This window comes from Cucumis sativus, chromosome 6 (assembly GCF_000004075.3).
Source record: "Cucumis sativus cultivar 9930 chromosome 6, Cucumber_9930_V3, whole genome shotgun sequence".
NCBI lineage: Eukaryota > Viridiplantae > Streptophyta > Magnoliopsida > Cucurbitales > Cucurbitaceae > Cucumis > Cucumis sativus.
The window spans coordinates 27,191,818-27,214,496 of record NC_026660.2 but is presented as its reverse complement, the minus strand read 5'-3'; the positions used below and the strand labels follow the sequence as shown (position 1 = coordinate 27,214,496).

The 22,679-nt window shown below is 33.8% G+C and overlaps 4 protein-coding genes and 1 long non-coding RNA gene across 6 annotated transcripts; 2 read left to right on the top strand and 3 right to left on the bottom strand.

Moving 5' to 3' along the window:
• Positions 1-265: 265 nt before the first annotated feature.
• LOC101216171 (BES1/BZR1 homolog protein 2) lies at positions 266-2,958 on the bottom strand. Of its 2 annotated transcripts, XR_004217468.1 has the most exons (3): positions 2,472-2,958; positions 1,137-1,923; positions 266-1,038 (listed from the first exon to the last, which is right to left on the bottom strand). XR_004217468.1 is itself a non-coding variant. In XM_004143449.3 (2 exons), exons 1-2 carry the CDS (start codon positions 2,694-2,696, stop codon positions 1,189-1,191), a joined length of 960 nt encoding a protein of 319 aa, XP_004143497.1. In that variant the 5' UTR covers positions 2,697-2,957; the 3' UTR covers positions 292-1,188. The 2 variants fall into 2 exon arrangements, 1 of the variants encoding a protein (XP_004143497.1); XM_004143449.3 differs by having other exon boundaries at positions 292-1,923; positions 2,472-2,957.
• Positions 2,959-9,277: 6,319 nt separating this feature from the next.
• On the top strand, positions 9,278-13,433 carry LOC101215684 (protein HEAT INTOLERANT 4). The gene is made up of 14 exons (XM_011659698.2): positions 9,278-9,599; positions 9,905-9,943; positions 10,037-10,090; positions 10,245-10,308; positions 10,409-10,467; positions 10,615-10,739; positions 10,846-10,905; positions 11,520-11,578; positions 11,812-11,885; positions 12,073-12,111; positions 12,236-12,298; positions 12,387-12,434; positions 12,525-12,653; positions 13,040-13,433. Exons 1-14 carry the CDS (start codon positions 9,432-9,434, stop codon positions 13,085-13,087), a joined length of 1,029 nt encoding a protein of 342 aa, XP_011658000.1. The 5' UTR covers positions 9,278-9,431; the 3' UTR covers positions 13,088-13,433.
• Positions 13,434-13,639: 206 nt separating this feature from the next.
• On the bottom strand, positions 13,640-17,509 carry LOC101215454 (protein CPR-5). Its single transcript, XM_004143527.3, has 5 exons — positions 16,942-17,509; positions 16,096-16,152; positions 15,475-15,510; positions 14,603-15,337; positions 13,640-14,344 (listed from the first exon to the last, which is right to left on the bottom strand). The coding sequence occupies exons 1-5, from the start codon at positions 17,320-17,322 to the stop codon at positions 13,811-13,813; spliced, it is 1,743 nt and encodes a 580-aa protein (XP_004143575.2). The 5' UTR covers positions 17,323-17,509; the 3' UTR covers positions 13,640-13,810.
• LOC116404637 lies at positions 16,566-17,092 on the top strand. The gene is made up of 2 exons (XR_004217607.1): positions 16,566-16,767; positions 16,926-17,092. It is a non-coding gene; the product is annotated as an uncharacterized LOC116404637 (long non-coding RNA).
• Positions 17,510-18,353: 844 nt separating the features above from the next.
• Positions 18,354-22,643, bottom strand: LOC105436029 (protein CPR-5). Its single transcript, XM_031887047.1, has 6 exons — positions 22,397-22,643; positions 21,402-21,726; positions 20,202-20,258; positions 19,866-19,901; positions 18,994-19,741; positions 18,354-18,826 (listed from the first exon to the last, which is right to left on the bottom strand). Exons 1-6 carry the CDS (start codon positions 22,615-22,617, stop codon positions 18,354-18,356), a joined length of 1,860 nt encoding a protein of 619 aa, XP_031742907.1. The 5' UTR covers positions 22,618-22,643.
• Between the last annotated feature and the right edge of the window lie 36 nt (positions 22,644-22,679).

The following is a 22,679-nucleotide window of genomic DNA, read 5'->3' as shown; positions in this document are numbered from 1 at the left end:
GAAACCCTGTAAATAGAAGAAGTCACTGAAGCCTCACAATTGAAGTGTTCTTTTCCTCCACCTCGAGCACTTACTATGATATCGTTTTAAATCAAACTATCCAAAAACTTAAGATGATAGGTGAAAATAAATTTACTATCGAAAAACTTAAGAAGATAAGTGAATATAAATTTAATATTATATAATCAACTATTGAATTGAATGATGTCAGATACAAGGAGTGTCTAAGCAAACCATTGCCTGCATTGGGACGAGACCAGCTTTATCAGTAATCAAGGAAGAAGCATCGTGTTTGAATTGGCAAAAACGGCTCTGTTCAATTTGACAAAACGGATTGTTAAGAATTATGAGAGGGAAGTCATTGAATTAATTGGTCGGTACGTAAACAACCTGCCAAAAAAGAGCAACACGCAAAGATGCACCGGCCAGAAACACAGACTTCTCATCTTGCGGCCCTTCTAATGAGGCCCCTCCTGCCCTTGGATTCTTACCTCACCTGACACTGTGACCCACACCACTACAGGAAGGCAAAGCTCAGTCCCATATACATTGTATTTCAAGATCGTTCTTCAGAATTTCCCTTCCCCTATTCCCACATCTTCTTGCAATCTAATATTTACTTGATTATAGTCACAGTTCGATAGGTATTACGTCTAGCTCGGGAAAAAAACAGGGAGGCTATTGAAGTGATAGAAAATTGAATGAACCATAACTGATCAGGAAGAAAATGGGTAATGTTCATTTCACGTTCTGCAAAGGGAATTCTTATCAATAATGCCAAACAAGATGAATTAGAGATTCTATATACAAGAAATTTCTGGTACAGGTGGACTATCTCTAAGGATCATAAGATCCTGAAAAAATTGAAAGCGCTCCAATGGAAGGAAAAATATATAACCATCACAATTGAGTTTGTTCTTCTCATTTTTCAGCACCAAATGTTATCCTTTTCCTGGGCCTTGACTCAAATATTGATTTGCTCTTCCAGAATAAGATGTAACAAGTTCAGATTTTTGCAAGGGCTCCAAGGGAAAGGAACTGTTCAAATGAAGGCAAACCAGGATCGGTCTAATGGTAGCAGAAGAGCAAGACCAAGCTAAGAAAGTAAACATATTTTGTGAACATAAACCAATAACCTTTGAAGAGCAGGCACTTAAGTTCTTCAAGTAAATATCTTCAAGAGGATGCTTAACCACGGGCCTTCCCACCTCCAAGAGTAAGCTCCAAATCATCAACCCCAACTTCATGAATTCTCTCACCCTCCCATGGCTTCACCGTGCCACTCTCAAATTTCTCAAATTCAAACTCAGAGCCTCGTCCCCTATCAGATGTAGCACCCCAGCCCATTGCTCCATGTCTGTCAACTGCATCTTGGAGAGAGTTTTGCTGGCTAACTGGTTTCATCAGGTTAAATGTAGGCGAAGGAGGAGCCACAGAAGGTGCCACGGTCTGGAAACTGACCCAGCGGCCAGAATCTACAGTTGAAGCATCAGACTCATCACATTCTGGAATTGTTGCCGGTGTAAGATGGTGGCATCTTGTAGGACTTGAAGGAGCAGAGACAGCAAAAAGTGGATGACGGAAAGAGGTTACATAGCTATTTGGAATGGACTCCCAATCTGGCTTTCGCTTCGAACCCCTTGAAGTTGGGGAAGAAAGAGGTGGCGTGACAGGTGCACTGTTGGATATCCTAAGAGGAGGTAGATTAGCAGGAATAGAGGATATATTTTGAAGAAATGGCAGAAGATAAGAAGATGGATTCCCATCAAATCGAGTTGGGCTTGGAAAAGAGGATGAAGAAGGACTGGCATGGTAGGATGGTACAGGACTTGGGAAACATGAAGACTGTGGGCTTGGTTGAAGCGAAGAACAGGCGCTCATATTCGCAGATGTGCCTATATCAATCGGAGGTGGCTTGCATCCCTGTACAAGGTAACAACAATAGATAAGAAACATAGACAAGACACATCGAACATATTGCTGAAATCATAAAAAACTGATAACACGTTTCACTCCAACTGGTGCTACCATAAACCTTTAGCAGCAGACGAGCTACATTTAAATAATTAAAAATGGAACAATACAAATGAAAAACCTAATTAATGATCAAAAAATTGGGGATAAATGAACTGGTACGCCTTTCTTACGTACTACAAAACTTCGCAGATTTAGACAGATCAACCGCTTAAGAATTCTGGATCTAAAAAAGGAAATTACAACACTACTCTCACATATAGGCCTCCGTCACTTACTCATTTCATCAAAACAATAAAATCATAAATTCTCGATTCCCCATATATCCAGATCTAAGAAAATAGTACCACAGAACCAAAGACGAAACGCGCAAGTACTAACAAAAGGCCTAAAATAAAGACGGATCTGAAGGAGAGACCACGATCAACACATTTCAAAATCAAATAAACAGTAGGAAAAATCAAAAGCTAGTAATTTAAAGAGAGAAACCATATAACCTTGCGATAGGTTGTGCCATCTTCCTCAACCACCCAACCAGCTTCATTACAGAGTGCCTTTAAGACCTCGTTGTTGTCACAGTGCTTAGGAAGCTTATAGTTCCCTTGAGCTCTAAGGCCAGTGTAGATCTTGGCAGCAATGGCCCTCCGTCGCCTCTCTCTCCTCTTATTGTTCTCCCTTTCTTTCCATGTCGGCGTCCTTCCCGATGATCCTCGGCCCGTCATGACTTACTGAAACAACAACAACTCCCTGCGTTGCAGCTTCCGATTCTTCAGTTCCGACAATCCAGCTCCGGCGTGGAACTTCTGCTCATTCTCTCTCACCTACTAGGGTTTATTCTCGATCGGAGAGGGAATTTTCGATTGGGAAAGAGAGAGAGAGAAAGAGAAACAGAGCGTGTGAAAAAAGTACTGCAACGCACCACCAAGCTAACTTCACGAGAAGAGCGCGTTCTTTGTTGAACTTCTTCACAAGGAACCGCACTTTTAGATTCTTCTTTTCGGGGTAATCTTGTTATTGCCATCAATATTTAGAGGCATTTCCGTGAATTTACACAGCCGAAATTTTTTAAAAATTATTTTTAGTATATGTTTTGATTTTTTTTATTATTGAAAAAAATAAAAATAGTTGTCTCATTGGTGGGCCTACGTATAAACTCCTGTCACGGCACGTGGATCGGTTGGTTCTGCCCCCCCCCTTCACATTTCTTTCTTCCTTAATCATTTAACACATTCTCAAATTAACACTGACTTACCAAACACCTATTTACAAAATATTTGGGTAAGTATCTTTTTAATAATCATCATGCCTATTCACCTTATTTTACGTTAATTTGATAATTTTCATATTTATGTAACCTTTTTTAATTAATTTATAAAAATAGCTAAAAACACATTTAGTCGAGCAATGAAAGAGAGATATACAACTACCATCCTACTACTCTAAAGACTGTTTTTGCAATTTACCCATATTTTTATCTTGAGATTAGGGACAAAATAAACATAGGAGAATTTTAAAATACAAATAATTAATTGACAGAATCTCACTTAGGAATTTCTTTGAAAGTTACAAAAATATGTGTGTCTAAATGTTATATTTTAATGGGATAAAAGGAAAACCTTTTGAAAGAAAAATAAAATAAAATATAAATAATAAGAAGAAGGAAGAAATAAATAAATAGGAATAATTGGAATCTCCTCAAAATTGGAGCGTGAGAAATTTCGAGGCAAAGGCCAAAGCTGACATTGAAGTTTTCGGTTTTTTTTCCTTTTCGAAAATCACGTAAGATAATAACAATTGGACCGGTCAAAGGCATTCTATTTATTTTGTTGGATTTTAGCTTATTTCTCACTCTAAATTTCATTGTCACCCTTCAATTTTTCTTCTTATTACATTTCAACACCTACATCTTTAAATATTATGTCTAAATCCTTAAATTATAAGCTATTTCAAAATCCTTTTTTCTTTTATCTACAACTTCAAGTTTTTAACGTGATTATAGGCTAAACAAAAATACTTCTCAAAATGTATTTTTGAAGATACCTTACAATGCTTTTGTTTTTTTTAATACATATATATATATGTGACACGAACAATCATTCACCAATTTTTAGCTATTGTTGTAGTCACCTTCGACCGCTTCATTTGACACTCATCAAACGTCAATTTTTATATAATTAATTTTTTAATATAAAATAAAATTTTAACATCAGCCCTTGATTAAAGATATCTGAAACTAAAATTATATTAATTGTGTAATAAAGGGTTCTTAATATATTTTTTTTTAAAAGAAAAAGACACAGTAGAAGTGAGTGTGAACAGAAGATAATAAAATGATTCTCAAACTTTCTTAACATTATGTGAACCAAAGGGGTGATGACACATGAAATTAGTAAAAGTTGAAAGTGAGTTAGAGAGTTGTGTGGTGCAATTAGTTGATATGGGAGTGTAGAAACAATGATGGTTTGGGAGTGTTGAGGAGGTGGAGGTGTATGATTGACCAAAAGTCTGAATCAAAAGAAGAGGCCAACCTAAGGTATAGGCTGTAGTGGATGAGGCGCCACCGCTTGTGCGGTCCTACAAAATTTCCACCTTTTCTTTTTCTTATTTATCTTTTAAATCTATATCTAATACATTTTGGCTGGAAAGTTTGGGTTTCAACTCAATCCTATTGCATCTCCAACTTAGATCTATAATCTAATGATGAACTAAACATATCATATATGTTCCATTGTCATCTTCTTAACTCTTCTTTTATTATTTGGAATTTAGTTCCTATACCTATAAAAATATATATATATATATATAAATAATTCTACTAAAATCCCCTGAGATTAATTATTAGACAACTTATATAATATATATGTTCTATAATTAATAGCATGCTATATATATAGTTATTTACTACTATACTAATTGTGTAGTTACTCCTACTATTATTTGTTTCATTGTCATATTTAATGAGTCCATTGTCGTTAAGGATAACTAAAATAGTTGAGATTAAATGGTAGCGTAGGTTTAAAAACTCTCTATATGGATCATTTTAGTGATGTTAAATATATTTTTCATGATTAATATACCCATGTGTGTTAATGGGGGACCACTATCATCCATGTGTTGTATATGTTCTAGCTAATTACACGCGTGGATATGTGTAGTCCTTTCATTTTCGATATTTATTTTCAATGAATAGTTAATGTAGGAAGAATAACGTAATATCGACATTGTGTGGATTTTGGCTAAGTGTGTCCAACCAATAGTTCCTAAGCATGATTATGATTTTTAGCATCGACTTAAACATCTCACAGTGTATCACAGCTTAGCACTTAATAATGGTAGCTTGACAGTGAATCCTATAATTATTTTCAAAGTGTAATTAATAGAGAAATCATGTTTGCGGTTAATCAATTGCTTTCTTAACATAATATGGCTATACATATGTATTTTTTATGAAAGATCATAAGTTTGTTTTTTAAGAAAGCAATGGATCAACCAACAACATGAATATCAAATGATTCTATTGACGATAACTCTAATAACAATCTTGCTATATTTTATATATTAACTAAAAAAATATAACTAATTTGAATCATATGTGATTTCAGGGAGTATTATTAACATTTAGACTATGGGAAAAAATCTGAAGTTTTTATTAATTTTTTTCATCCAAGTGTAATATTCTAACGTAAAATAAATTTTCTTTTACAAAGTTTTGATTATAGTAAAGGGAGATGATTTATTAATTATGTAGATAGTGATTTAAAAATGATTTAGAGGATGGTTGCACATGTGGTGCAATCTGATCAATGGGAACACCGAAGATTTGCCTAGTTGCTAATTTGTATTAAAATATTTATATAAATATAAGATTATAAGGCACCCAAATCCAACAATGAAAATACTAATTAATTTCCTGGTGATTAATTGCGATTAATAACTTGTAATCCAAATATAAACATAAAACATGATAAAATAACCATTTATATCATATTTAAATTCAGTTTGAAATGCACATTTAATCCCTCGTAATTAATTCCATGTTTAATTTTGCAATTTAATTATATTTTCCGTACAATAAAAACTAACTATAATGATTAAAAGCATTTTACCAATTTTATACTCGCACCAACCATGCCATGTAGCTAAGTAACAAAAAAATTACTTGTGCTTTTCTAAAGAAGAAAGGTTCAAAATATTCTCTCAATTGCATTACTTGTTAAAAACGATACATATTATTGATTGTGAAGATGTGTGTTCAAATTTTTATACCTCATATTTATTTATATTAAAAAATGATGGTAGACATTTATATAAAAACCATATATTAATATCGATTTTGTATTTTATAAAAGTGTTAAAGCTGAGTTATTATTATTAAGTTGAGCTAAAGTTGTCAAAATAATAAAAATAATTTACATTTAAAATAACCTAAAACATGTTTAAAATATTAAGAAAAGGTTTCAAATATTAATCTTAATTATTTTTTAAGTTGTAACAAATTTCACTTTAAACTTTCTAACCTCATTTGTAACCGTTGGACTCATTTTTTTAATAGTTAAATTTATGCTAATTGATCACCAATTAGTTTTATTAGAAGAAAATACAAAAATATTCATAACTTACTGCATTTCAATAATGTCACAAGTTGGTGTTAGTTTGATTCCTAGTAAAAATCTTACCAATTTTGTATTATATGTGTGTGCTTACGATAATGAATGCATATAAGATTAGACTTTATTTTCCATCCTATTTTAAACAAGCATTTATAAAATAAAAAAGAAAGATAGACTCAATATTTTCAATAATACTTTTATTAAAAATTGAGATGTAATTTGAAGAGATTGAAAATTTAGTATAAAAGTATTTTTTTTCTTCAAAAGTTGAGTGTCGGTTAGTTATAAATTTTAATAAAATAGATTTAAAAAATCAATAGTAAAATATAATAAGCTCAAATTAGATAGCATATAAAAATTTAAAAAGCTGGTATACTAAAAGTCAAAAATTGAATTTTGTAAAGAAAATGTTTTGAAAACTATGAGTGCAAAAGTAAACAAATATCAAGTTGAGTGTCGGTTAGTTATAAATTTTAATAAAATAGATTTAAAAAATCAATAGTAAAATATAATAAGCTCAAATTAGATAGCATATAAAAATTTAAAAAGCTGGTATACTAAAAGTCAAAAATTGAATTTTGTAAAGAAAATGTTTTGAAAACTATGAGTGCAAAAGTAAACAAATATCACTTTGACAAGAACAATAATAAAATACAGGTGAAATGATAAGTCTACAAATTACAATAAGTTAACAACTATATATATTGATACGTGTAATAAATAAATGAAGCTCGCATAAAATAATGAGAGGGGGGGGTGGGAGAAGCGTGTGGAAGAAGGAAAAGGGCACGTGCGGGTATGAAAAGAAAAGTGAGGAGTGAAAGGGGAGGCGCACGTGGAAGGAGACAGAGAGGGGAAGCGTGCTTTATTTGTCGTGTTGGGGACCACATCTCCGTGTCTTGTCGCTTCTCTTCCCTTTTTCCCTTCCCTTCCCCTTGGTCGACCTTACGTTAACCACGTGGGGGACCTCTTTTCTCAATCCTCAATCTTCATTCTTCATTACTCATTGCTCCCACCACCACCCCCACCCCCACCAATAATTCATTCATATACCATACACCATACACCCTTCTCTTTTCTTCTCTTCTCTCTTACTATCCTCACGATTGCATTCATAAAATCATACATATTTAATTGTTTCGATTTCAATCTGATTTAACCCATGCCCAGAACTTATCTTACCTGGGTTATAATGAAGTTTTTATATATATGGATACAGAAAATGACCTTCGTCTTCTTTTTGGAGTAATAATGGTTTTATAATTTAATCTTTATTTTTCTTCATCTTTGAGACGGAGGCTAAGCGAAAGGTTGGGTCAAGGGCCCAACTCAAACCCAATAGTTGACTGATCCACCGTCAAAATGCGAGTTGGGCCTCTGAGGTCCAATTATCCTCATTTAGTCCGTTCAAAACCTTGTGTTAGTTTTCATGTCGTTTTGGTCTTTTACCTTTATGGTTCGAATTTATCAATCATCCATATACGATAATCAATATCCAATCTATTGAACTTAGGTTCAAATTGACACAATTTATTGTTTTTTAGTTGACTAACTTCATTGATTTAAGTTTAGTTTATGTATTTTTCGATTTGTGTTTTATTTTAGTTAAGGAAGATGTTGGGTTAATGGATTTAAATGTGGTATAATCTATTGGTTTAAGTTATGTCTAAGTAAACTAAAATTATTCTATACACTTGGTGTTACTATTATTTCTCTAAAATTCAAGAAAGGTTAATTTCAAATTATCGATGGGATTAAGCTCGTGACTCTTTAAAAAACTCACAACGAATAATAATAGCAATTGACTCTTTAGTTATAGTTAAATTTAATGAAATCCGTAATAATGATTTTAAAAACAATTAATTATATGGTCAAATTCGTCCGGAAAAATGAGCAAATTCTTAGAAATTTAGGTTATAACTCTAAATTTTCCTAAAAGTATGTTATGTAATAGAAGGCTAAGCCCATGGGCGAGGAAAAGAGAGGTAAAGTCCCAATATGTAACGTGGCTCAGGTCAATAGCCCAACCATTAGATTTCAAATTTGACTTTCAACACTAACAACTAATTAAATTGGTTGAATTTAAATAATAACTTAAATGGACTATTTTTTTTTTCTTTTTAATGAAACAGTCTACAATACAAATCATACCTTAAACTCATACTTCCCCATTAATTTATAGCCTTTATATATATATATATAAACCATTAAATTCTGGAGTACAAGTTATTTACACTTTATGGTGAAAGAAAAAGAAAAAAAACTAATTACACCCGATTTTACCATAAAATTGTAAATAATTTGTTCATTTGGACACTTTTGACAATTATTCTATAATAATATAGAACAGTAGCAAATAAGTATATTTGAAATGAGTATTATATATATTCGAAAAAAACTTGATATATACTTGAAAACAAAGATTTGTCAATAAAGAAAATAAGAAACAATTAATTGAAAAATAATCTTTAAATAATTAAATATAAATTTGTATAAAATATAATGTACTAGAAAGTTAAATTATCAAAATAAAATCTACAAAAATTTAGTTTGCTATAAAATATGATTATACTACAAATTTAAATAAGTTTATAAAAAAAAAAATGCTAATATTTATTTATGAAATATATTTTCTTTAGATTGTTTAAATAAAAAGAAAAACATTTCCTTCAAAATTTGATCATTCGCTCAGTTAGCCCCAACCGCCAACGGCCTCTCTCTCTCTCTCTCTCTTTCAAATTGGAACCGTTTTGCGTTAACTTTACGCTCATTGACACTTCTAAAATCTGCCGCATTGCATCTGTTTCTATGTATCTATCTTATCACCTTACTTCTTAGTCTTACGCCATGTCGAAAGGAACTATGGGGATAGCTGCTGAGAACGAAAATGTTCAATTTCTGGAGAATGAGAACCGTAAAGAATACACCTCCAGAACTGCACCCACTCGAGCCAAGCGAGTCGAGGCTTCCAAACCTCTTTCAGTACCGGAATACTTCCAGGATAAGCGCAATTTGGTTATTATTTTTATTCTGCATTCGTTACATTTTATCCCAATCTCGAGGGGTTTTCTTTTCGTTATTTTGGTTTTAGTAGCATAACTTTGTAAAGCTTATAGAACAGTAGTGTAGCAAGCAACTTTCTGGAATGTGCTTCCTCATTTTGCTTATTTGTTGTAGTAATTGAATGTTTTTGGTTTTTGAGGAGTTTGTTGCTCGTTGTAAACGTGGTAGATATGTGTGCGCTATTTTGATTTTAGTGCTTCGGGATGTTATTTGTACTGGATAATGTCTGATCGAGTTTACTTACTTGTCTTATTCAGGAAGACTTGTGGAAGGAGGTATTCCCCGTGGGAACAGAGGTTTGTGTCTTATTTATAATGTTGGGTTTTTGTTCTCTTCTGGGTGAGCAATTGAATTTTGTCTCTAACGCTTTATTGGTTTTATATTATCAGTGGGATCTACTAGATTCTGTTTATCAGTACAATTGGAATTTCTCAAATCTTGAGGTGAGTTATTATTCTATTGTCTTTCATTTCTTATTTGACTATGATGGTGGGTGTATTATTCTGAAGTATTATTCTATTGTCTTTGCAATTCTTATTTGATGATGATGGTGGATGTATATTTCTGCTAAGTAAAGTTCTGACAATTAATGTTCAGGAGGCATTTGAAGCAGGTGGAAAACTGTACGGGGAGAAAGTCTATCTATTTGGGTCTACAGAACGTAAGCAATTTAAAATTGGAGCCTTCCTTTTGTTTTTCATCTCTCAGAGAATCTGAACAATTCTATGCATCTATTCTCATGTGGTTTTTTATTACTGCAGCACAATTTGTTCCCTTCAGGGGAGAATACAAAGTTATCTACATTCCTGTGGTTGTGGCTGTAAGTTGTTCGGTATATTGATTGTCTTATAGTTATAGTGAATTAACATGTCTGCTTTTCTCTTTGGGTAACTGGCTGTGGTTTCTGTAAATTTTGAACTGTTAATGTTTATGTTACAGCAATTGTTAGTTGATTTATGCCATACAGGTTGTCTCACCTTTCCCACCTTCTGATAAAATTGGGATCAACTCTGTTCAACGGGAGGTTGAAGAGATCATACCCATGAAACTGATGAAAATGGATTGGGTGCCCTACATTCCCCTTGAGGACAGGTAGGTACTCTATTGCCTAGGAATTTCTTGTGTTTTTTTGTGATTGGTCACCTTTGGGATTCCATCCATAACTTTTGTTTCATGCCTTAATGCAATTCTTTTACAGGAATAGCCAAGTTGATAAGCTGAAATTTCAAATATTTATATTAAGTTGCACTCAACGAAGGTAAATGTTTTTTCCAAGAACTATCGTATTCCATCACATTGTAAATCTCCTCGTAAGAAGAAAAAAATAATGTTAAATTATAAGTCTAGCGCAAACGTTATTTTATATGTTAAATAGGTCTTTAGACTTTCAATTCTGTGTTATAGGTTTTTGATCACTTTCTACCTGCAAAATTGAATGTTTATACCCTATTAAACATAATGTTGAATTTTATATCTAAATTTAATTTTCTTATAAAAAAAAATTAAGATCAGTTGGACCCAAAGTTAAAGGACCTAGTTACATTTTTTAAGTCAGGGGCTCGTTGAATTCAAAGTTGAACATTCAAGGGATGGCTAGAAACTTTTTAAATTATTAAGAGCTTTTAGATACAAACTTCAAAGTTGAAAGTTTAAAGAAAAGCTAATACATAAAGAAGTGATGACTAGAAATAAAACAAAAAAGCTATCAAGTATTGTGACAAGTAGTTTGTCAATGCTAATTCTCAATCATATGTCAAACCTTTATTAGTCGATTGCAGATATAAGTTGGCAGCTACTGGTTCCGTCTATTTGCTGTAGTAGTATTAACTCTTAAATTTATTTTCTAATCTATGTCAATCGATGCTATTACAGGGCTGCTCTGAACCGTTTGAAGATAGTTCGTATAAAGAAATACGAATATTGTTTGCCTCGTAAGTTACTCACGCCTTCCTTTGCTTTCTGTCGGGAGTTCGCATACCAATTAGTACCTGTTTGAATCTTCTTGAAGGAAAACTTAGTTCCATTTACTTCTATGAGGAGGAAGCCCAATTAGGAGAATCGGCTAAATAGAGCAACTAGCTCGGACTTGAATCATTGATCTCTTCTGATTCTTCGGGCATTCTAGCTTTTGGATATGTTAGACCAATGCTTTTTTCTGTTGCAAATTTCTGCAATCCCCTTAAGAAACCAGAGCAAAGCACCGAGGTTCAAATAATATTTCCAGCAGAACCCAAGCCAGTAAGATTTTAGCATGCTAACTTTGCTAGTGTGCTGTTATTTTGGTGTTTTTACCCTTACCCACTAAATGATGACTTGATTCAAATGATTGAGAGGGTTCTGCCTTTTTGTGTGTGTATATAATGTTATATAATATATAATGTAAGATGTCCTTTGCTGATTCGAACCTTCTTGTCACGTACTGCAGATTTTCTGTGAATTTGATTGGAAGGAACATAAACTTCAGGTACTTGAAGTGGCCTTCTGGTTTAGGTTTTTAAGAGAGCTTTTCTTAATCTTTTTTCTTTTCAAATTTATTAGCGATGATAGCTGTTCAAATTTTACCATTAACATTTTCAAATCTTTTGTAGGAGTTAACAGATGATCTGATTGAGGAGGAAGAATTGTCTGTAGATCAGAAGGATGCCTTCAAGGTAGTATTTGATGGGAAAAGAAAGCACGCACTAGTTTAAGTTTAAACCTTATGACTAAATGATAACATTTGAGATTTGTATTCCTTAGGAGTTTGTGAAGGAGAAAGTTAGGGAGGCAATGAAAGCTAATCGAGAGGCAAGTTGTAATGAATATTCTATTTCAGTTCGATTTTACTTATTTTTTACAACTCTTTTAATGGAGTCTTGATGATTGTACCTCTTTCAGGAAGAGGAAGCTCGTGTAAAGGCGTGCCTAGAAATGAGTGAGGAAAGAAAAGCAGCATTTGAGAAAATGAGGTTCTATAAGTTCTACCCAGTTCAAACACAAGACAGCCCTAATGTTTCCCAAGTTAAGGTAACACAACACATTTTTAACGTTGGTTTTAATGGTCTGGTCTCACAAGGAAATCTGAAAAAATGTTCAACGCTCTTGATCCGTTCCTTGAGATAAACCATATCTAGTGTTTAAATTTGAAATCAAGATTTAAAATGTTCATACATGATTGAAGACTTGGGCCACTTGGAAGAAGGAATTAATGACTTACTGTTTGTCATGACTTTTAACCATTTACTTTGTGCTGTCTCTTGTATTGAGTCCATCGGCCCATAGTTGGTAAAAAACCTTTAACCAATAATTTAATCATTACTCTACGTGTTTTGCTCTCCGACTGTGAATATCTTATTTCAAATGCTAATACTAATCCTTTGCGTTAATTTTGTTTCCTCCGGTGTTACCTTCAGACTAGATATATAAACAGGTATTATGGAAAGGCTGATGAGGTTTTTTGATTTGCGGATCAGAAGGAAGGAAAGAAGTTTCGTAGGTTTGCTTGATGGTCATCCAACCAACAGTTCAAATATTCAAGTAGTACATAGTTCTCATTAAGAAAGTCTAGGAGGGAACTCATGTGCCCACCCATCTCATTATAACTCCATCGTAGGATCTTATTGCTGGTTTACACTGTAAAGCCCTTCCAACGATCAACCTCTTCAATTATTTATTTATTTATTTATTTTTAAGAGTCAGCCTTTCAATTCTTGTGATATAACACTGGAATAATCAATAATTGATGTTTGCAACAGATTGGTGAAGTTTCTGTAGTTCTTTAATGTTATATCTATGCTTTTCTTGATATAAATTTTTATTCATACATTGCTTAACACAGTGTAGACATCCTCTTACTATTCAAAGATTGATAATTTAACCTCATTATGCCATTCTCAACCCTTGAAAAAGATTAAAGAAAGTTTAGAAACTTCAGTTTTCAAAATCATAATTAATGCGAAACAAAGTAATATTCACCAAATTTTGACAGCCCAAGTGTTAGTATCAAGAGAGAATGAAGCAAGATAATGACTCAACGTACTGTTATCATTATTATTCATACATTAATAACAACAATAATGATAATGATAATAATAATAAATTAGCACTTTAACTCCAAAGCCATATTCTTTTGGGGTCTCCTATAGATACTAATACAAAATGCAATTCAGCTCGAACTCAATGCTTCAGTAGCTGTCTGCTGCAATCATTCCACTCACTAAAAGACAAAAATGGTCTTTCCATTCACTAATACCTGCAAATGGAATTAGCCCACACAACAATGGCATAAACACAAGTAGAAGGGTGTAGAATACAACACGGCGAAACCAATATGGCAAGATCATGTGACGATTTTTGGCCTGAGAAACCTCAATCGGACCATGTAGGATCAAAAACAGTGCAGACGTAAAAATGTTTGCAAATAAGTGCAATAAGCACAATGTTTCCCAAATCATAAGCCAATGATATCCGCTTCCTCCCAGTGTGTCAATGCACAACTTCCCAACTAAACCGCAAGCACCTCCCAGCAACAAGACGATGAAAGTAATTGGCATTGCCTGGTTTGAAGTTGCTGAGCGTTGGAGAAGCAAGTAAGCAATTGCAAGAATCATAATCACACCAAACGCCATCCGACTCACAACTTGAACTTGACACCTTAATACATGCCACCCGGAGTTCAAAGATGCCATAGGATTTAGCATCCACCAAGATTTTGAACCCTGTAATGAGCAAAGAATCTAAAATAAGTTCGTTGCATGAATGCTTTTAATCTGAAAAACATGAGATAGAAAACACATCTACAAAGAATCATAGAGGATGGTTCTCCAAAATTTTTAGTAGAAATGATCTGAACTTGGTTTCTGGAAAATTGAACGTGGACAAAACAATCAAATTCGTCATAACATATGCAGTTTTCAAGTTGCATATCTACAAGTATACGAAACGAACCATAACAGGAGGAAGGGTGCTAAACTTGCCTGGGTTGAAGGTGTACAAACTGCAGTAGCTTCAGAAATTCTATGGTATGAATAAACATATGCTCCGTAAGAGAGGGCCACGGACATTATAAGCAAACCAGCAACAAGACAGTCTATGCACTTTTTAAGCAGTTCTGAATGTCTTGTGTCTTCTACCTGATTCTTGAACTTCTTGGCCTTAAAAGAGGCTTTTGATATGCCCATTGCCAATTTTGACCTCTCAAGATTGTTTGAGTCACAGTTGATTGCGATCTCTCTCTCCTTCAATTTTATTTTCTTCATTTCAAGGCTAAGCTCCACTGTCTTAAGATCGTTTGCACGTGCCTGTTCGGCAACAGATCTTTCAAAAGTGCCAACTGCTAGCTCTTTTCTGTAAAAACCAACTGCCCGTGGGGAAACAGAAACCTCATCATTTCTCAGTATACTCAAAGCTAACTGATGAACAAATGAATCAGAAACGCTTTCCTTTACGTCTTCAATTAAACTTAATTGATCAACAGGTGTGTCGCTCCTAGAAAATTCTTCCAAGATACATTTTTCCAAACTAGAGCTACTTGTCACATCCCTTTTCCTATCAAGGGTCGAATCTACTGCGATTTTTTCTTCCTTGCGTTTGCTGCCAGAATACACTCCAGTTCTTGCAGATGCTTCACTGATTGATCTAAGAGTTCTTAATGTGCTGCTAAATGAACTCTCAAATTTCTTTAGAAACCAATCAAGCTTGTCCCCAAAAACCTGTTTCCATATAACCGGTCAAAGAACATGCATGTTGAAGAGACTTCAGCATCGAACTCTGGGCAATGCTGAATGAATAACACAGAACATGTAAAACTTGAATAGTTGGGAAGAGCTGTAGTTAGAGATCAACTTACATTGACCAGAGATTCTCTTATACCTGAAGTGCATATCTGCAGGTAGAAAAGATGATGTTCATCATATGGCTCAATGCATACAGTAATTTCAACACAAGGGAATAAAGATTAACATCACACTAATGGCTATATTGTGGAAATTAAGAAGCAAAACAATTAAGAATTCATAATAAACACGAAAATTTGAATGAGAATGGATTAGGATGGGCCATCTGCTGCTTCAAAATAATTCCAAGGAGTTGTGTGAATATTGAAGTCCTGTTTGATAACTTTTTGGTTTTTGAAATTGATCTTTCACTTGTTGATTTCTTTGCTTTGTTAAACTAACAAATTACTTTTTAGAAACTTGTTTTGTTTTCTGAAAATTGGCAAAGGATTTAAATGTTTATTTAGAAAAGATGAGAACCATGGTAAGGAAATTGAGAGAAAGCAACAAAAAATTATAAAAATCAAATGAATATCAAACAAGCGCTATTTGTTTTTTGTGTTTATTTGTAAATTTCAACAAGTTGCAAAACATTTCTCAGTTCACTTCTTTAACATAGCAAAAAAAAAAAAGAAGAAGAAGAAGAAGCTAAGTTAGTTTCAAAGCCATTCATATTATAGAGAATAGTAGCATACCACTGAGAGATGATCAACAGGCATCCTTTCACCAGACATGTCCTGCCTCTCAAGCACCTAAAGTCAGAATAAAATAGGAAAAAACAAACACTGAAATATCAGCAAGCAACTAAAATTAGTAGTTCTTAGAAGCACACAAACACGTAGTGGTTAGCCCTAAAAAACATAACATAATAATATGCCATGAAAGAGTCCATGAAATTCATAATTTTTAGTTTTAAAACATTTGCAGACAACTCCATTTATATCAAAAAGTGCATTACACCTAAAGCTATGTGATCATCAAAGTTCTACGATTTCAAACCATACTAGGAAGCCACTAGAATCGCTTTCCCACTTGAATCAAAGTTGGCAATCAGAGATAATGTTCAAAACAAAAGGCTCCCATATCAATGTTAACTTCCACCTATATCTTCTAACATGGAGCAATGTTAACTTCCACCATTATCTTCTAACATTAATATGGATGGTTGAATAGACTTGGGAACCCAAAAAGAATGCGCCTTTACTTCGTGTGCTACTCAAATTTGTAGAAATTTCACATTACTCCTAACAAATTGATGAGCAAGATAAACGCCACACGGAGGACTTAAGTTCCAGAATCTCTCTCATAAAATAGGTCAAAGACTCAAAGACACCCATCGGCGATTCGGCCATCACTATGTGATTCAGGTGACACTCAACTTTGTCTGAATACGGTAATCAAATTTGCAATATAAATAAACTTCTTTTTTCAATTAATTTGAAGAAGAAAAATCATAAATGATGCATAAGATTGAATATGAGAATGAAGCAAAATTTCCCCAAGCCTGAGAAACCCCATGAAACAGGAAAAGAAGAAGGAACCTGGGCAACAAAAGCTGCGAACGACATTCCCAATAAAAGCGCCACATTTTCAAAATCTCCATCAATACGCCGCGATTGAGCAATTATAACTTTGGGCCGTCGGCGTTTGCAATTGACGCCTCTCTGCAACAATCTGGCGGGCGAAGAACAAGAAGAAGACGAAGAAGACGAAGAAGGCAGTACTTGGACGTTATCAATGACAACCCTTTTCTTCTTCTTCTTCTTCTTCCTATTGCGATTTGAGCACGGGGGAGGGTCGTACAGCGTCCGGGTTGAGTTCCCCGGAGATGAATCAACCGCGGCAATATCTTCGCGGTCGTCGTCGGTGGTTTCATCAACAAAGGGGCTGTAAGTAGTTGCACAAGTAGGGGGTTCGTCCATGGCAGAATGCAGAGGCTGCTGGGCTACCAACTAGTCATGGACTGCGTCGATACGAATCCGACGGGGAGAGGAAGCGTATGATTTGAACTTTCCCTATTTTCCCTTTTCTCTTTGTCTTGAAGATACCTTTCGTTTCAAAATATTTTAAGAAAACACAAAATATCACATCCAAAGGTAAACGATACATACATAGATTATCTGAATATTAGTGTGATAGAAAGATCCAAAATATAAAATTTACAAAATATTTACAGTTCAATGTTTCTTATGATTTTTCGTATGGAATTTAAATAGTTTGATGTTTTTTTCCATATCTATAATTCTTTTTCATAATTTTTGTAATTTAAAATCATTTTTCTTTTTCTGACGTGATAATTTACTCTTCAATTCTCTTCCCAAACACACATACATAAAAAGCCCATCTCAAAGGTAGTGCAACCCCTCCCAATCGATTAAAAGTTGTTTTCTTTTTTTAAAAGAAATAAACTTGTAACAACATAAACTACTGCAGTGTTTTGTAAAAAAAAAAAAAGATGGTTCAATTGTAATTCACATGACTTTTGATTGGATGTTTTAGGTGTAGACAATAAACATATACAATAGTAATGGATAGATATGTTTTTCCTTTCTACAAGTTTTGTTTTAGTAAGACATAGGAGTGTGATTTTCTTGTAGTATTTCTTTTTACTCCTACAAAATGCATTTGAAGAGTTGGCAACAATTACGTAACAAAGTAATATTCACCTGATTTTTGACAATTGAAGCGTGAGTATCATCAAGAAAGAATGAAACAAAACAGTGGCTCAATTATTGTTATCATTGTTATTCATGGATTACTGATAACATCAATATGTTAGCAATTGAACTCTAAAGCCATCTCCTTTTGGGGTTCCTATAGATACCAATACAAAATAACCAATCTAAGAAATTGGATTCATAAAAGAACACATTTTGGCTAAAACTCAAAGTTTCAGTAGCCATTTTCTGCCATCATTTCACTTACCAAAAGATAAAAATGGTTTTTCCATTCACTAATACTTGCAAATGGAATTAGCCCACATAACAATGGCATAAACACAAGCAAAACAGTGTAGAATACAACACGGCGAAACCAATACGGCAAGATTGTGTGGTGATTTTTTCCCTGAGAAACGTCCATCGGGCCATTTAGGATCAGACACAGTGTAGACGTAAAAACGTTTGAAAATAAGTGCATCAAGCACAAGGTCTCCCAAATCATGAGCCAATGCAACCCGTTTCCTCCCAGTGTGTCTACGCATAACTTTCCAACTAAACCGCAGGCAACTCCGAGCAGCAAGACGGTGAAAGTAACTGGCATTGCCCTGGTTGAAGTTGCGGAGCGTCGGAGAAGCAAGTAAATAATTACAAGAATCATAATCACACCAAACGCCATCCGACTCACAACTTGAACTTGACACTTCAACATATGCAGCCTTGAGTTCAAAGATGCCAAAGGATTTGGCATCCACCATGGTTTTGAACCCTGCAGCAAGCAAAGAGTGTCAAATAAGTTCATTAAATGAATGCTTTTAATTGGAACAAAATGAGATGGAAAAACACATCTACAAAGAATCATAGAAGATGGTTCTCCAAAATATTTGGTAGAAATGATCTGAAGTTGGATTAACAATTAATCAATTTTAACATAACATATGTAGCCGAAACTATGAAAATTGTCGTATATACAAGTAGCAGATCTAAGGCTGTACAAAACAAACAATAAAAAGAAAAAAAGGACAACACTTGCCTGGGCTGAAGAAGTACAGATTGCAGTAGCTTCAAAAATGTTGTGATATGAATAAACATATGCACCATAAGAGAGGGCCACACACATTATAATTAAACCAGCAACAAGACAATCTATGCACGTTTCAAGTAGTTCCGAATGTCTTCTGTTTTCTAACTTATTCTTCAACTTCTCAGCCTTAAGATTGTTTGACTCACAATTGAGTTGCATTTGTGTTTCTTTCAACTTTAAATTCTTCATTTTAAGGTCAATCTCTTTTTCCTTGAGATTGTTGGAACGTACATTCTCAACGACAAATCTTTCAAAAGTCTCAACCGCTAACTCGTTGCCACGGGAACCAACTAGCCATGGAACAACAGAAACCATGTCATTTCTCAGTTTACACAAAGGTAACTCTTGAGTATACGAATCAGAAACGCTTTCTTGTATTTCTTCAATTAAACTTAATTGATCATCAACATGTGTGTCTGTCTTAAAAGGTTCTTTCTTATCAAGTGTCAGATCTACTGTGTTTTTTTCTTCCTTGCATTTGCTAGAGGAATGCACTTCAGTTTTGGCAGATGCTTTAGTGGTTGATAGTGGAGTTCTTAGCGTGCTAACAAATGAACTCTCAAAATTCTTTAAAAAGCAATCAAGCTTCACTCCAAAAACCTGTTTCCATGTGACCAGTCAGATAACAGACATGTTAAAGGGACTTCATCAATCCTAGATGAATAACATATAAAATGTAAAAACGAAATAGTCGGCAAGAGTCGTAGTTAGAGATCAGACTTACATTGACCAAAGATTCTCTTATAGCCGAAGTGCATATCTGCAGTAGAAAATATGAAAACAGATACAATAAATAAGCCAAAACACAACCAAACAAAGAATAAAGGTTAGCACCATATGTATGGTTACATCAAACTTTATTAAAACCAAATGGTTATCAAACAACACCTAAATCTTTTTTTAGATCTCAACAACACGTTTTCTGATTTACTTTAACATAAGCAACACAGAACATTAAGATCCAATTACTTTGTAAAGATTATTCTTATATTAATGAACATTGCATTAACATGCAAAAAAGACCTTTTAGTCATTCATATTATAGAGAACAGTAGCATACCGTTGATAGATGATCAACAAACATTTTTCCATCAGACACGTCCTGCTTCTCAAGCACCTAAAGTCACAGTAAAAATAAAAAAGAAAACACTGAATGTCAGCAAGCAACTAATTCTCAAAAGTCAAAAGCACAAAAACACATAAGTTGGTTAACCCCAAGAAACATAATATGATACTATGCCATGAAATTCATAACTTTAACTTTTAACTCATTTACAGATAACTCCATTCATATCCAAAAAAGTGCATTGCATCTAAAGCTTTGTAATAATCGAAGTTCTACAACTTTAAACCATATGAGGAAGCCACCAGAATTCACTTTATCCCACTTGAACCAAAGTTTGTAGTCAGATATAAAGTTCAAAACAAAAAACTCCGTCAAATTAGTTATTGAAATGTCTCTTACGAATTAGATTCGTAATCGTCACCAATCATCTTTGGAGTGTAATTAGTCACCTTAAAAAAAACTGTTTACAATGCATACATCTTTGGAGTGTAAGAGAGGACTACTTTTTACTTCCTTGATTTTGAAAATAAACTTCAATCAAACCTTAATTCGAGGAGTTCTTGTTTCATAAATCTGTTTCAATCGTTAAAACTCGGTTACGAAAAGTTATAATTTTAGAAATTCAATTTTAAAATCCTGATATTTTGTTTTATTTCAATCTTCATTGCCAAAATAATAATGCAAAAATAGTAAAATATATATAAATATAAACAAAGCCAGATAACATTTGACTTATTCAACCTGAAGACAAGTTTGCAGTGTTATTTTGCGTCCAACTTAAATACATTGGGATATACAAAAATGATCCTTCTTACCTTGAAAACCAAAATTACACTTTAGTATACTAAGAGAAAAAAATGTCTAAATTAAAATTCGAAGTTAAAATCATTTCCAACTCCAAATTAACCATCAAATTTAATTTAGAAATATTTAAAAATAAAGCTGAATTAAATTATATTAAAAAATCCACAATTAGAAATGGTGGGACCCGCCAATAAACTTTGATCTATTCTGCCATCACTCTGCTTTGCTACTTAGTACTAATCGTTACTCAACTTCTCTGTTTCAACCTCCCCTGTACTGTGTTCTCCCCTTCTTTCCCTAATTAAATCTCAACTTTTGAACTTATTTTTCTTAACAAATCATAAATTATCAACCTGGAAAATCCACGAAACAGGAAAAGATAAACGAGACCTGGCCAACGAAAGCTGCTAACGAAGTTCCCAGTAAAAACCCCGCATTTTCAATATCGCCATTGATGCGCCGCGATTGAGCCATTGCAACCTTGGGGCGTCGGCGTTTGCAATTCACTCCTCCTTGCCTCCATCTTACCGGCGAAGAAGGCAATACTTGAACTATATCGATAACAAGTCTCTTCTTCTTCTTCTTCGTCTTCTTCTTCTTACTAGACTTTGAGCCCGGCGGAGTGTCGTCATGATTCCGGCTTGAGTTTTCCGGAAATGAATCAACCCCTGTGATTTCTTTGAAGTCGTTGTCGAATGTTTCGTCAACGACAGTGCTGTTTGTACAAGAAGAAGAGCTTTCGTTCATAATAGAATCGTATGATTTGAATCTTTTTCTCTTCATTCTCCCTTCTTCTCTTAAGCCCCTCTTGAAATTATTATTTATATTAAACTTTGATCGGATCACTATAATTTAACTATAATCGTATGGGAAAACTATAACTTAAATGCAAGCATTACATAGATGCATTTATCATTTTGACTAAAATGAACGTTGACTTGAAATATAAAATATTTTCCTTTGATGAAGTTTCTATCTTTACATCTCATATATTATATAATATATATATAAAAAAAATTAACACATGTGATTTACTCTATACTTATTCCGCCACTAGCATGTAAATGAAATAAAATAATCATTAATAACAACAATATCATCACATACAAGAAAGCGTTCATACATATAAACCAAGGTTCTTACATTATGCAAAGTTACATGTGAACTTATGAAATTTTCAATTGATAAAACTTTGCCAACTCAGTAGATCACATGCCATTAATTTTTCTAGTTCACGTGCTAATTTTAACAAAAGCAACGTATAAGTGTTGATAAATAAATAAATAAATTTAAATGAAATAAAGCAGTGCAAGAAAAATGTAGTCACAAAATAAAAGATAAAAAAAAAAGAAGGGGAAAAGAGAAAGAGAGCAGCAAGGGATGACCTGGATTCACGCACGTGCATTGCACGATCCCAGGGGAACCGCGAACAAAAACCAAAGAGTAGAGGAAAAGGCTTAAGACTGCGAACCACAAGATTATTAGGGGGTCCAACGCCAACACGTAAGCCGAAAAGCGTCCAAAATTTTATGAAACGAAACGAGGGACACATGTTTTGCGGCGCCCACACGAACTCTTCCGTCCAATAAGAATCTCCACTACTCATCTTCACAAGCCACGTGGCACTTTTACCTCCACCCCTTCAATTCTCAATTCTCAATTTCCTTT